Below are 16,513 nucleotides of genomic sequence, written 5' to 3' on the forward strand. Positions count from 1 at the left end.
TCAGGACTTACTATTCAGGAGTCAGGACATGAATCACTATTATGTGTGACACTGTGATGTAGCACTAGAAATGATATTAAACATCTTATATATTAGTTCTTTTATCATATTTATGTGTCAATGTATTTATTGTATGTTGTAGATGCTTTAGATATTAAAAAAATTGAAAAAAATGAATATTTTTGTATGTTACGGTTTTTTCCCGATTTTTTCCTGATTTTTACAGAGATTTTTTCCGATTTTTTCCCCTCGCTGAAAATATCCCGATAACGATTACTGCAACATTGGTCTTACTAGCATCATTTACATTAAAACTTGCAGAAATTGGGTTACAATGATATAACAATATGTTGGCTGATGATTCTGATCTTTGAAAAATTTTGTACACTGCTTCCTTGGACTCGTGACAAAATGGGTACAATAGGTCTCGCCCTACGATGGTTTAAGGAAGGCCACTAACCAAAGGCATGCTCATGGGCTTCTCTGTCTCTTGCTACAACTCTGAATCTGGATATGGCCAACTCTGGCTCTAAGCTCAGGCAACAAACTCAGGTTGTGGCTCAGGCTCGCTTGATGTATCTTTGAAGCTTGTAGATGACCATCAATTATCCCCCCTTTCAAATATAAGGTGAAAACATGAAGAGATCTCAACTACAAGATGTGTCAATACTTGAAAACAAATTTTGTGATATGACCGAAATATCTTCTTGGTTCTTGAAGCCCATTTCCAAGAAGTGATTCATCCAAGGTGAATCTTCGTTCTTGCAGGACGCTTGTTTCTAAAGCATATTTTTGAATGATGAATATTTTTATGACAATGCTCACACAGGTGAATATGAAAACACTGATCTTTCACATGGCCAACTCTGTCACAATGTTGGCATTTCACAATTTGTGGCCACTATGGAAGAGAAGCAGGTGAAAATGACTTGTCTTGAAGAATCTGACACTTTGAAACTAAACGGGCTTAGAATAGTCTGGAACATGAAAGGACACCTCCTTGACATATCCAAGACCTGTTTTGAGCTTGTTGTTGACAAGCTCTTCCCAAGCTCTTATGGTCGGCTTAGGAAGTGCAAGTTGAATTTCTGCATTTGCGTGCAAATCTGCTCTTGAAATTGGCACTGAATCAACCTCAACCTCATTGATCTGATTAGTTTTTGGTTACTGATGGGAGTTTGTCTCAACCTCAAATAAAGGGTTGTTTTGAACGAAAAATAGTTCAAAATGATGTCTTTTTTGTTGTAATTCATCTTGTTGTAGTTGTGATTCAAGCTGCAAAAAATCAATTTTGTCTTGTGCATGTTGTAGGCAAATTTTAATATTAGTAAGAGTGGTTTTGTTGGTTTTCATAATGTCTTCAATAGTAGATTGTATCAGAGTGTTCAGTAACTCTAATACTTCATCAACTTTGGCCATTTTCTTCACTGTCAAACTTACACTTTTAAAATTGGTCGCAACTACAAACCAAAGAAGGGAAACAACACCCACTCATAATACAATGCCACTGCAAGATATTCTCAAACTTAGTTTTCCCAAGCAACTACAACATTCAAGTGGTATTTTACCTATCTCCCTAACACAGTTGCGGCACCCAAACAATCCCAAACAGCAGTGTTGTCCTCTTCATAAATTCTGCCTAACTAACGCACATGCCAGCACCCAAACACATTCATTCTTCACGCTATTATGGGGCTCCTTCTTGCTGTGGCTAGGGCTCTTCTCTTGTTGCGGCTAGGGCTCCTAGACTATGGATTTAAGGCCTCCTCATGGCAGCGGATTAGGGCTACCTTGCTGCATATTGAAGCTCCCCTAGACAGTGGATAGATCTCCCTTCAATCTGCTACTAGATCTTGCTTTTGCTGCGGATCAAGAGCCTCTCTTGACTGCGGCTAGGGCATCCCTCTTTTGCTGCGTATAGGGTCTCCTTATTGTTGAATGGAGTCTTCCTTTTCCAATGTATAAGGCCTCCTAGACTGCTTCCAGATGTCTCCCTTGACTTGCGGCCAAACCTCTTCACAAGACTGATGCTAGATCTTGCTTTCAACTGTGGCCAGGCTTCATTATGACAGCGGCTAGGGCACATTGTGATAGCTGACTTAGGGCCTCATAGATCAGCATTGTAGGTCTCTTTTAGACGTGCATTTAGGGCTTCATCCTCTTAGATGCCTCTTGCCACTAAAACCCAAAACAAGTGCAGAGAAATCAAGTGTGAAGTGTGTGTCTAAATGCCTATCAAGCCACCTCCTTTTATACTAAAACGTTGAGCACAAGTGGGGGTCATTTGGTTGCTAGCCGACCTTGACGAATTGTCCCATAGCACAAATAAATTCATATCTCCATGAATACTTATCGGAATCGGATGATCTTTAGATCAATCCTAAACCTCTCGATGAGAGGAATCCAAGAAAAATATCAGTTGCCATAAATAATATGACCCGCATGGAGTTTGGCCCTAGTTGCCAATTTTAACAAATTCCAACCTGGCTTTGGGGAAACTTTGTCGGTTATCCGTGTTTACAAACACACATAATTCAGGGAGGTTAAAAAACTTCCTAGGATGAAATTATTTTCCAAAATGTGAGGCTTACCTAGTTGTTGTTACATAAATAAATGGTCATACTAGCATCATTTACAATACAATTTGCAGAAATTGGGTTTACAATGAGACAATGGTGTTGGTTGATGACTTTGAACTTCGAAAAAAATTCTTCATATCTTTACATTCTACTTCCTTGGACTGTTGACAAAGTGTAGTCAACATCTGGCTCTACTTGGGGACACATTGCTTCGTTGAAGGAATGTGAGAATCCAAAATCTTGTATCCAAGAAAACAAAAGTCCATCAAATAGATATCCATTCAAAATCAAAATCATCATGTATATATAGAACATTTGTTGAAATAGAAAAAATCTAATCTAACATATCAAAACATAAAGACATGAAATATAAATGCGTAAAAAGAAAACTAGCTAAGGATATAAATAAAATCCGAACTAAGAGTGTAGAGTTAGATATATAAAATAGAAGATGCCCTATGGCATCAAATGTCATCAACATAGTGCATACTAAGCATCTGTCGACTCCCAGGTAGGTCTGTGGGTTGCTTCTCAAATGTGCCATGCTAAATTCTGAAAATCCTAGGACTCTAACTTATTTGAATATCGAGCTACTCCAGGCCATCAGTTGCATCAAACTTCTTCCTTCTTCTTTTATGCCTTTTATTTCTGCTTCTCGTAGGTTGTGGCGTTGATGATACGGCTAGTGTAGATTACCTGCCTTGATGCTCGGATGAAGTATCTAAGGCATGCCCAATTTTATTCTGAATATATTTCGTCAAATGTGACACATAAACCCCACAAGTACTGTGATTAAACTCAATAGACTGGTCTTTCTCAATTTCTTTTCCAACCATGGCACCTCCATTTAACTTGTTTCCAATGGGAAAAGAGACCTCCTCGCAATGAGATGAGAATTGCTTTAGCAAACTAGGAGGCTTGTGATTCGTTGAAAGTTCTTTATGTTTTCCTTTTGGATCCTTTGGTCTAAGCTGGAGCTCTTGAACGTGTGACTTTTTCATCATTTGCAGTTTACTTTGAAGAGTGATATGTTCAGTCCTTATGGTAGTCATTTCTTCGGCGTGCTTTGATTCCATAATTTTAATTTGTTGTATGTGATCAGCCTCCATGGTTTTTATCATGTTCTGTAACCTATCCTCCATGGCACTCATTTCCTTAGCATGATATAATTCCATGGTCTTTATTAATTTGTTATGACTTTCTTGAATGAAACTCATCTCTTTCTCATGATTTTCTTCCATGGTTTCCAGCTCCTTAACATGATTTTCTTCTATGGCTAATAATATGTTCTGAAGACTGACTTCCATGTCTTGCATAGAGCTCATTTCTTTCTTATGATTTTCCTTTATGGTGCTCAGTTCCTCAACATGCTTTTCTTCTATAGTTATCAACTTGGTGTGCATGGATCTCATTTCCTTAGAGTGATTCTCTTGGTTGAGTTTCATGGTTTTCATCAATTGAGCTTGACTGAATTGCATGTCTCTAAGAATTTGAGTTAATTCCTTGATAAGATGCTTATCATCAACACCCCTTTGATCATTTATTCCTGCCTTTCCACTATCGAGGATTCTTCTTGCAACAGCACAAGTGGATTCATCATGAAAATGGTCACAAGGTCTGCAATATGGTAAAGGTTGATGTGGCGCATTCTCTTGAACCCTTTCTATGTCGGTTAGGTCCCTTACAAGGTCATCTTTCTTTATATTGTAATTAGCACAAGGTGAATCCTTTTGATCTCCATATCTATCTTTAAAAGCATTGACGATGGCTTGTAAAGAATCAAAAGAATTGTCAAGAAAATCACAAAACCAATCTTTAGCATCACCTTCCAAAGAAAGGACAAAAAGTCGCATCTTGACATCTTCATGCTTATCATATGCAGAGCCACCAAACCTTAGCATACATTGAGTAAACTTTATGAGATGATTTGTAGCAGTGATTGCATTATTACCCGTGAAAGAAGGTAGTTTATTAATGGCAATTTCTAGAATATCATGAGGAATGTTAGTAAAATGACAAGGGGCAAACAAGTCATTCATGATGACTTTCTTAAAGGGAAAACGGGCTAATGGATGTCAGAGAGAGATCCTTGTTCAAGAAAAACAAGAGGTCTACAAGAAGACGGCTTCTAGCAAAAATTCTTGTAAAAAATGAAAGAAGTGGAGTCGCCACTTGAACATGAATCTATCTCCAAAATTCAAAAGGCAAAAACTGAAAAGTTAGTGAGGGAGAAGCAGATGGATATCAGGGAGGGCTTCTTGTCCGAGAAAGATTAAATGCTTACTAGAATGTAATTTGTTTAACCGAGCTCTTAGAGCCTTTTCAGGATCAGGAGCGGGGTTAACCAAGCTACCAGGATTTCTTCTAGTATAAGCTCTTGTGAATGGATGAATAAGTGGAGTCGCCACCCAAACAGGAAACTATCCAAATGTCTATCTGCTAAGGTGAAAAAAGGTGAACAAGGTGATAAGAAGATTAGTGAAGGAAAAAAAGAGAGGATGAAGAGATTAGGAAAAATGTTGTTAAAGTGCCAAGAAGAAGATAAATTTATCCCCCGGAACAGCGCCAAAAAATGTGGTGCTTGTCAGATTAATGAGAAAGATGAGAAATGAAAGAATGACATAGCGTCGGATTAATGTCGTAACACCCACAAGCATGTTGTAAACAGTTCCAAAGTAACTTCATTGTGAGGTTGTTTTAGTGGTTTTGTGTTCTCTATCTCTTCCTTTACAACATTTTTTTAGAGTTAGGTGTAGATTTTAAAGCCCAAAACACTCTCTAGAGTGATGCAAAAGGCTGTCCAATTAAGCCCCCTTGTATGTTATTTTTGTACATTTATGTTTTGTTAATATAAGCAGTAGTTTTCAAAAAAATAGAATATCTCTGCTAGAGGCAATGCAAAAGATCTAACTGGCTTCCACTTTAAACCAATGTTGGGAAAATCATGATCACGATAAAATCGGCAAGGGTCCAAAAATGAAAAAATTCGTAAAAACCAGGAAAAAAATCGGGAAAAAATCAGTAAAAATCGGCAAAAATCGACACCATTTTTTAAGTATCTAAAGCATCCACGATTTTTTGACGATTTTTATGATTTTTTGGCAATTTTTACGATTTCATTGCGATTTTTTCATTTTGGAGAAAATCGCCGATTAAATCAGCTTGATTAAATCACCATGCGGAAAAAAATCGTGATTTTCACAACACTGCTTTAAACAAAAGGGAAGGCTCCATCAACAATGAATTCCAATGGATCACCAAGTTGAGTAAAGTAGTCTTATTGGATGCCCAATAGAAGTTTTTTTTGTATCGGTCTTGTACCAAGGATTGCCCACCAAATTCAGACTTCCCAAAAGTGAAATATCATATGACAAATGGCCTCATTGTAGTAAGGTCAAGATAATGAAATAGATCTTTTGGGAGTGTCCCTTCACCAAAAAATGTTTGAAGACTGTTTAGTAGAGAAGCACCACCCTCCTTCAACCCAACTAGCCCCCACTTTAAACAAAAGGCAGGGCTCCTTTGACAGTGAATTCCATTTGGTCACTAGCTTGAGTAACATGTGGTCTTGTAAGATGTCCTACAAAATCAAAGCGTTTTTGGTTGGTCTTGTACTAAGGATTGCCCACCAAATTCACTTGCCAAGTGGAATAACATATGAGAAATGGCCTCATTGTAGTAAAGGTCGAGAGAGCGAAATACATCTTTGGGAATGCCCCTTTCCAGACAATGTTGGAAGAATATTTGGTTGAGAATCACTTCCCACCTTCAAGGAAATATCCATTGGCTCACAGCTCTGCTTAATATGCTTTTCTGTTTGATATAAGAAGTATTATTGCAAAAATAAATATCGACATCTGCCATGATGCTTGATGAATTGACATGATCAATAGGAGAATTGTTGTAAAAAGTATTAATGTACTTATTATATCCAAAAATGACAGAACCTTTTTTATGATGACTACTGGCAATGTTGTCGCGCCTTTTTACAGCGCACTGCCACACCCCCTACCCCCCTATTGAAGTAACTTTCCCTGGCAAAAATTGCAAAAAAAAATCCCACAAATGAAGAGAGAAGTGAGTTTAGCACCATCTTATGATGGGTTTCAATCCTAGTAGCTGAAAGGCTCCTATGAGCTTTTATTTCAAAAACTCATAGTCATCTCTGACCCATAATCATTCGGAAGATATTACAAAAGAAAAAAATTAAAATGTGCAAATTTGGTCTCTCCAAATTTCGATTTAAAAATGACCATATCACAAGGCAAGGCAGATTCACAATGGCATATTGCCTTCATTAGCCCGTATTTTTCATAAAATCAAATAGAACCCATATAATGCATGCTTTAATTGAAAACAAAATCTTTTTGAATTCGCATTATTCAATCAATCTTCAAATTGTGATTCGGAGATCTTTCCATTCCATCTTGAAGGAATTTCACTTGAAGAATCTTAAACCTCCCACTTATCCCACCTAGTCAAAGTTCAAACATCTAAACATTACAACATCTTTTTGAAGTTTGACATATGCAGAAATTACGAAAAATAAGTCTTGAATGAGACAAGAAAGGCATCTACAACAACAAAATCAAACAACATGGCTGTATATGAAATCATTACCTCAGCCATAGTTGATGAATTGATTGGATTTCTACCCGTACCAATCCAAATGAGCACAGAAAAAGCTATTGTCAGGATAGAGATCAAGAAAACTACCTGTAATAAACACAGAAGCAAGATTATTCGATTATATGTATATGCCCTTTAGTCTACTTGCAATAATTTAGAATTGCCATTTGTAGATATACTTATGTAGCTGCATGTCCATGACTAATGTTTATCCTAATTTCTAACATGGATAGCCTGGGGAATGAAAGCAGATCAGTCAGTTGTACAATAACAATAAGAAAAACAATATTCCAAAGAGGTTATAATTGAGAGATGATTTCTCTACCACAATAACAAATTTTTGTCGACTTCGGATATGTAAGCGACGCCAAAAAGGACAACATCTTGTATACTGTTCACCAGGGGCTAAAGCAGAAATAGGTTTACTGCTTTGTTGTTCGGGCAATGGAATGAAATTTGTATCATCTTCATCCTCCTCATCATCATCCTTATCATTTGCTTGATGACAAAGGTCAACCCTTTCAAAAATTGACAAGCATAAGATGTAAGTAAACTTATTAATGTCCAACTAATGACCAGAAAAGTAGGTCAATGGGACTGAAGAAGAGTACAGTCAGTATGACTAGAATGTGGGAATGCAATAACAGATATATGGTATGCTTTAAAAATAACAACTAAACAATGAGGACTTTTACAATCCATTAACCATCAAAGCCACAGGACATGCATAAACCTTACGCAGCCAAGATTAGAAATAGCATTACAGACAACTATCTGTCCTATGTTCACTCAAACAAGCAAGTCAACCCATGAACACACCACCTATTCCCATTATTATTTAACCTCTAACAGAGATTATCTAGTTATGTGATAAACTTCAATCATGCTACTCGACAGAGAATGGCATGCCATTGCGATAAAGATGATTCAAATAATTCAAGACAAGTTTCACAACATTCCATGAGAAAGGACTGAAGCAAGCCAATTTCATGTAAAGCTATGCTTTTATATGTATGCCATCTATTTCTTGGACTGTACAATCTAAACCAACATGATGAATTGCAACGATATTCTATCTAGTTAGATCACTAGGTCATTGACCACAAATCAGACCTTTAGCCATTCTCAGCTCAGAAAGCTCTATTGGAGAAAGAATTACTCCACTGCCAAGAAAAATTGAAGAAATATCAGGGGGAAAATCAGACATTTCCGTTGAAGAAATGTCATTATGCTGCAATTTTGGAAGAAAACAAAAGATCAGAATTTAGATTTTAAAAATAATAATGACAAAAGAGAACTGTCAAAAAGAAAAAAAATATCATTATGCTGCAATTTTGGAAGAAAACCATAAATAAGAATTTAGATATAGAACCGGAAAAAGAAAATAAATTAATAATAATAATAATAAAAGAGAACTGTCAAAAAGAAAAAGAAAATACCATTCCACTGCAATTTTGGTAGAAAACCATAAATCAGAATTTAGAAGAAGAAAAAGTATGACAATAGAGAACTGTCAAAAAGAAATTCAACACTAGGTGAAAATTAGAAAGCCAACATTTAAGAAACTAACACTCCAGAAATCCACAGAACATTGGGAGAATGTGATAACCCATCAACATAAGCATGGCTTGATAGTACCAACCAGGTCTGTCATTCATTGATCACGTCCACCAAACAATTCCATCACTGAAACAGAACCATTGAATAAAAAAAATTTAGAATTTGAAAATGTCATTATCCAAGATCAAAGGTCAAGTATGTTGCACACATTTTATCGAAGTTCCAAGGAAGCAGATGTACCAATTTTTTCAAAGGATCAAGATCATCAGCCATTCGTATTTTGAGTCATTGTAAACCTAAGTTGCAAGAAACGCTGAAACGTTTTTAAGTTTCTGAAACAGCTACGTTTAGAAACATCACCTCCCAAAAATGGAAACATCAGCCGAAACGTTGGCTGAAACGCCATATATGTTTATATATATAAAAGAAATTTATAAATAAGTGAATAAAACATTATCTTGCAAGAAAAAAGGGAATACGACTCATAGATGACAATTTAGAAGGAAAACAAGGTCTATATTAACTCTCATAGATGATTACATAATGGTCGAGTTTCGGTCAAGTTTCGGCCGAGTTTCAGAGTTTCGGGTACGGGTACGTTCCGAAACGTCGGGTCCTAGAAGTTTCGCACAACATAGTTGTAAACCCATTCTGTAAAAACAATTATGTAAATGATGCTAGTAAGACCATGTATGTATGTAACAACCTAGGTAAGCCTATTATTTTGGCAACAAATTTCATCCTAGGAGGTTTTTCGTCTCACAGATTCATTTGCGTTTCTAAACACGGATGATTGACAAAGTTTTTCCCTCCAACCTCACCCCAAAACTAGGGTGGAATTTATCGTCAAAGTCTTTATCAATATACTCTCCACCATTATTTGAGCGAAGCACCTTAATCTTCTTCCCTATCGCATTCTCCACGAGAGCCTTAAACTCCTTGACGCGATCAAAGACCTCATCCTTGGTCTTCAAGAAGTAGATCCAGGGTTTTTTGGAATGGTCATCAATAAAGGTGACGAAGTATTCGGCCCCAATGAGAGCTCTAGTGGACATCGGGCCACAAATGTCTGAGTGTATAAGTCCTAATGCGCCATTTGCTCTACTATCACTTCTCGAGAATGTTGCCTTGGCATATTTCCCAAGCACACACCCTCTACACACATCATCATGTTTCGTACCAAGGTTTGGAACCCCTATTACTGTCTCTTTGAGCATCTTGAGTGCTTCATAGTGTAAATGTCCCATTCTCTTATGCCATAGCTCATTCAATTCCTTCCCACTGCTATTGTCACTACCTACTAGTGCCATTGGAGTGTCGAGTTGCAACCTGTTGCTTCAAACTCCAATATGTCTCACCCTTTTCCAGCTCGAATGTTTGACAAACATATTCTTCCCTACAAAGTGTATATCATATCCCTTATCCTATAACTGGGATATTGAAATTAGGTTCATACTCAATCCTGGCACATGCAAAACATTTGTAGTGTTGGTACTTGCTCCTGACTCCCTCTGAAAATCGATAGTACCTCCCCCCACACGAGTACACTTCATTATGTTTCCCATCGTAATATGGAAGTCCATTTGCTCCTCCTTGTAGCTAGAGAAATATTCTCTAACCCCCATCATGTGAGCTAACGCTCCACTGTCTATACAATAGACACCCTGTGAAATTGAGCCTGATAAGCAAGCAAATTCGTCCTCCAATCTAGAAGACAGCTCTGAAGCCCCCGTAATGTCAATTTTTTCATGGTCACATTGAATATTTTATTGAAGACAAATCTATGTGCTATTCCTCTTCCACCCAGCATTTGTTCTGCTACTGCAAATTGCAACAAAACCCTCTGCACCCAAACAAGGAATCTGCTCAGCGAAAAATCTGAGTTGTTGTTGCTCCCTCTTCCAGCTAGAATCACTCAACTTGCAAGCTGAATTTTTTTTCTGCCAACCTGCACTGAAAAATCAAACTTCCCCAACTCGACCTGCCTAGTTAAGGCATTGCGCAACACCAGAAAATTTCAGCCTGTTGCTCCCTCTAAACAGCAAAATTTTCTGCCTTTGTTTCTGAGCTTCCCTGTCTGTTCAATCATGCTCTGATACCATGTGAAAATTTCATCTATTGCAACAACTGGAAATTATTCTCCTAACTGTAAATTTAATTATGCAGTTTATTTACTATGGCAAATAATGAATAAAATCACAACTGCAATTTTCACCATAAAAATTATGTGAAAAATAAAATGTTGAAAACTGAGAAATTCTAGCACACACACAATAATTTTAACACCGTTATTTTTGGACAATTGTCCCTGGAAAAACTCAACTTGGGAAAATTGGTGCAACAAATTAAGGTTTTATTATTATTCTTCAGCAGCAAATTTGAGTACAATAATTTAGTTGCCAAACTGGCAATCCAATCTGAGAGAATCACTGGTAAAATTATTGTGAGCATTTCTCCTCACCCCACACCTGATTTCAGCTCCCAAAACGGGCCCCTCAACAATTTGTACTTCCTTCTGCATCAGCCTCTGGGCAGTGCTTACGCAAGCCTTGCTGTTGCTGCCTCTGGAAACTCCTGAAATCTACAGATCTGCTTCTCTCTAGCTCTGGAACTGATTCACTAGTCCTCCTGATCAAAATCTCAGACACCAGCTACTGAATCAAATGCTCCTCCAACTAGATCAAACTGCTTTGTCGTTACTGCCTGCGCAGTCCTTCTAGGGAAACTCACACTCCCTCAATCTGACTCTTGTGGTACTTATATTGGATTTAGGGATAAATATATTGGAGCTCAGTGGAATATTTATTGGATGCTTTTGGATGATTAATGAAATTCCTTGTGGATGAGGATGTCTTGTAGATCTTAATGTTGTCTTATTGCTGGAATTATATTGACATGTGTTTATGGAGCACTAAATTGAGTAACATTATTCCCCCTTCTTTTGGGTTATCCTTGGAATGCTGCTTATGGATGAATTATTTCTCTATCCTTGGTTAAATGCATAGACATTTCATTCTAAGTAACCATGATATTCACAAGTGTTGGAATTTATCTACCTTTGTGATCTGTCTAGTATACTTTTTTGCAATTTGGGACAGCAAAGAAAGGACCTTGTAGCTTGTACATTTCAGCCTCAATTTCCATCTTTTCCTAAACAGAATAGCCTGCCACAAATCTTGATTTGACTCCATTGGCCCAATGGAAAGCCACTAGTATTCTGTCCATTCATCTATATTATTTCCTAAAACTTCATCAACTTATTTTGCTAGAACTTTCTCTTCACTTCACCTTGGACTTCATTGTGTAAGTTCTAGTAAACCTATTCTAGGGAAACCCCACTTGAGCCAGAGCAGAGCTGACCTAAAGTGTGAAGAGTGTTTGTAAGGTGACATTGGCATCCCTCTTAGTTCCTCCAAACTTTAGGACTTTATTAGGACTTTATCTCAAGATTTGAGGCTTTGAGAAGTAACATGTATAATCAATGAATTTTAAAACTAGATTCATTTGTCTATGAACAATACCTTCTAAGGCTTGTATGTATGGATCTATGAAGAGAAGGTCCATGAACAATAAAATTCTTTCAGCATCCTCTATTACATTTGTGTTTCAATTCCAAATTGCACAGTAATCTCTAGACTACTCATAAAGTGCATTTGGAATGTACACAGAGGTGCTATATTAAAACAAGAGTTAAGAAGGAAAAAGCCAGTTTAGCAGACAATAAAATTGGCTTCAACCCAAAAAATTCCCTTGGCTATCTGGGCAGCATCCTCTTCTGCAGGCAGGTCTGGAATGAAAGAATTTCCTACATTTGTCCAAGCTTCTAGGTGTCTAATGGCACCAACCACTTTAATTGGGGATATTTTCAGGAGTATAAACTCTTCCTTCTAGTGATGCAGTTCCTATGCATCTGGCAATTTCACCTGCACAAGTTTTTATTTCAGTTTTTAATCCATGGTTGTTTTATCTCCTAAAACTGTGTCTGTTCCCATCTAGGATTCGGTGTTGTAGTATAATGTCTTGAAAAAAAGATGAAAATAAATAATAATCTCATGGTTATCCAAGATCATTTGGTCAAACAATAGCTCACAGCTTACAGTATATGAAAAAGATACATTCATAGCAGAGCACCTTAAAATATGGCGTATATGTTGATGTTTTATTAAACATGTAAAATCTATGCTATATCAGAATATCACATCAAGGAGACTTACAGCTCTAAAAGCACTTACACTATCTCCATGAGGTATCCTAAAGATCAGAAAGTAAAATAACAAACCCATACATTATAAATCCAAATCTGTGGCCAAGCACAGCAGGTAATCATAACAGATCTTCAATATCATATAAAAATATCCAACATCAATTAAAGTTTCAATTAACAAAATATTTTTATGGGAAATGCCACTTGTAATTCAACCAACTAGAACATAAGATAATTCCATTCAAGTCAGATCAATGACCACAAAAGTAGGTCAATGGGACTAAAAAGTACACTCAGTATCAAAAAGTGCCCATATATGTGGAAGAATTCCTGCAAATCCACTGTTAAATTCCAAGGAAGCAGAAAGAATCAGCAAAAAAAATTCCCATGGTGCTCGTCCATGAGAAATTGCAAATGAACAAGACTATCAGCTCTCATAATATCACACAATCTGAACATGCCAATGCTTTATGAACATGAAAACTGAAGAAACGAAATACCCATCCCTGTCTTCTTGCAAATGAAGCTTGATAGCAAACATACCAGAATGATAAGAGCAGGAGAAACGCTGAAAGAAAAAGAATTTGTGGTAATGCTGCAAATAAATAGAAAACCATCATTAGCTCTCCAACAATCAACTGGTAAAGATATCCAATGCTATTAGGATTTTACTAGAATAATTGTTACAAGAATATCACAGAGATTGTAAGGGAATGTGATGGGAATGAAGCAGCTTTCAAGTAATGTACTGTAATATGCCTTTTTAGCAAATCTCCTCAACAAAGCAAATTCATTTGAATTTTGCAATCGATAAAGACTGATGTTTAAATTTCTTCATTAAAGACAAAGCACTCCAGATAACAGAAGGCTTTGGAATGAAATAAAGTACCCTCTCTGCACCTCCTTTTGAAAAATGCATCTTATATTAACAGATATTTCTTTGACAAAAGAGAAAAATAAAAAGGTGGAAGGGTATCGGTGTCACCGCATCAATCATAGATTGTTAGTAAGACATTCTGGCACAGTGCAAAGGGAAGTCGAACTAGTGCAAAAATTAGCAATGGCCTTCCTTGTGAAAATTATGCTGCAGTGATTGATTTATTTCTCCTACTTATTTACAATAATAAGTTATTTACCAATGCTTCAGTAAATATCAAAATAAATTCAGCTGCAGACTTCACAAATTATGAACTGAGAAAAGCAAGAGAAACACCAGCACATGAACAATCACATTGACACACTTGTTTTTGGACAATAGTCCCCGGAAAAACCCAATGCGGGAAAACCGGTGCAACAAATCTGAGGGTTTCTATTATTGGCAGTAAATTTCTGAATACAATCTGGATGCCCCAGAGAAATGGCAATCCACTCAGAGAAGATAACTGATAGAAAAATAGTGAGAATTTTCTCACACTGAATCTGGAGATTTTGCACTGGCCCCAGCTCCTAGATGACCCACTGTGCAGTCTCTGTGTGAGCCTACGCAGTCACTGCGTGGCTTCTGTGTGGAGACTCCCTCTGACTGCGTCACCCTTGTTGTTGTTGCGTCTATTGCTGAGAAATCGAGATTTCATCTGTCAATCACCCACAGTGATTCCTGACACTGATCTCTGCTATCCCCCAGTTATTCTGCGTCGACCTCCTCTAGTTGTTGCGTTCTCTCTAATCCTTCACTGTCTTCTCTGAAGTATATTCACTGGAACTAGAAATCACTTCCTTCTAGTACTGCCTCTGATCCTCACTGCTTGATCACTTGTTCGAATTCCTTAGCCAACCCTACCCTAGGAATATCGATTGACTGATCAACCCTCTGTGTATTTTCAAATGAACCCCAAGCCTCCTTCTTATACTTTTCTCGTTGAAACTTCAACAACCGAGATTAAGTCTCTAATCAACGGCTAAGATTAAAAATTTGACTTGATCCACTTTCTAGAACATTCTCACCCATATTTGATTAATACCCATTAATATTTTAATTTTCCTAGGTTTAGACTTAGGAACCCCATTAAAAATATTAATTATTTTAATAAAATACAATTTGGGTGGAACTTCACCAAACGGTTTCTGAGTTCTTTAGAACTCATGTGCCTTAGCCTTTCCACCAATTTTCATGGCTAGAGCACATCCGATGCTACCAAAAACTAACACTCCCTCTTAGCGACGAATGTGCTCTAGCGACAATGTCTAACTGCATGTTGCTCTGTCTCTAAAGCATCTCTTATTTGCATTGTTGTTGTTGCTGTACTGTTGCCCATGACAGTGCCACTACCATTGCTGCATCTGTACTACAACTCCCTCTCAAATGCTGCATCATGTTATTGAAAGGGATTTTCCAACATACCCATATGTTCTCGGAATTGAACAAACTTTTTTCTTCCTAGAGCCATGGTGAGTACATCTTCTACTTGTTTTCCTGTGGGAGCATACTCCAACTGTACCACCCCACGCTGAACACAGTCCCTGATAAAGTGACACTGAATATCAATGTGTTTGGAGCGATCATGAAACACTAGATTTTCAGAGAGCTTGATACAACTTTGATTATCACAGAAGATTTTTGTCGCTTCCATCCTCTTCCTGAATAGATTTACAAGCAGTTTCCTGAGCCATATAGCTTCACATGTTGTTGTGCTAGCTGCCATATACTCAACTTCAGCCGAGCTCAGTGCTACAAACTTCTGCTTCTTACTGCACCAGGAGGTCATCCCAGATCCAATACCGAAGCAATACCCAGTGGTACTTTTTTTGTCTACTGAACTTCCTACCCAATCTACATCAGTGAATCCACTCAATTCGCTATCATCGCCCTTGATTTATCTTAATCCAAAATTGATTGTTCCCCACACATACTTGAGAATGTGCTTTGTTGCTGCCCAGTGCGCCCTTTTTCGTTCCACCATGAACTGACTAAAGGGTGTTGATGGCATAACATATGTTTGGCCTGGCGTTGACCAGATACATAAGTGACCAAATGAGTTGTCTGTATAAGGTGGGGTCCACTTCCTTGTCTCTGGATGCATCTATTTTCTTCCAATTGGTAATCATAGGCATAGCCATAGGTCGACAATCCTGCATTCTAAATCTTTTCAGAATTTCTAACGCATATCTACCTTGGCCAAGGAAGATCTCACCATCCTGTTGCCAAACTTCCAATCCCAAAAAGTAGTGCATTAGCCCCAAATCCTTCATGTCAAATTTTGTTTCCAGGTTCTTCTTGCAATCCTCTATGAGTCTAGATGATCCCGTCAAAAATAGATCATCCACATATAATACCAGAATTAACGGCTCATCTTCTACTAATAGATAATAAAGATTGGGATCAGCATTGCTCTTGATGAATCCCAACTGTTGTAAGTAGCTGTCAATTCGACCATACCAAGCTCTGGGTGCTTATTTCAGCCCATACAAGGCTTTCTTCAATCTACACACATGAGTTCTCTTTTCATGTGTTTCGAAACCTTCTAGCTATTCAATATATACCTCTTCTTCTATCATTCCATTCAAGAACATTGTCTTGACATCCATTTGGTGAATCTCCCAT

At 37.5% G+C, this 16,513-nt stretch overlaps 1 protein-coding gene across 6 annotated transcripts in view; it reads right to left on the minus strand.

The window, feature by feature from the left end:
* Positions 1 to 16,513, minus strand: part of LOC149169851 (tobamovirus multiplication protein 1-like) — a 380,857-nt gene that overhangs the window by 217,114 nt on the left and 147,230 nt on the right. For all 6 annotated transcript variants that reach the window (XM_089428835.1, XM_089428833.1, XM_089428834.1 and 3 more), the window contains 3 exons: positions 13,516 to 13,567; positions 7,534 to 7,726; positions 7,200 to 7,295 (listed from right to left, as the gene is read on the minus strand). In XM_089428835.1, coding sequence (XP_089284961.1) covers positions 7,200 to 7,295; positions 7,534 to 7,726; positions 13,516 to 13,567 — 341 coding nt within the window. The remainder of the gene's footprint in view (positions 1 to 7,199; positions 7,296 to 7,533; positions 7,727 to 13,515; positions 13,568 to 16,513) is intronic.

Source organism: Pinus tabuliformis, chromosome 4_2, assembly GCF_031772625.1.
Source record: "Pinus tabuliformis cultivar Carrire ecotype Pingquan chromosome 4_2, CPIR1, whole genome shotgun sequence".
Lineage (NCBI taxonomy): Eukaryota > Viridiplantae > Streptophyta > Pinopsida > Pinales > Pinaceae > Pinus > Pinus tabuliformis.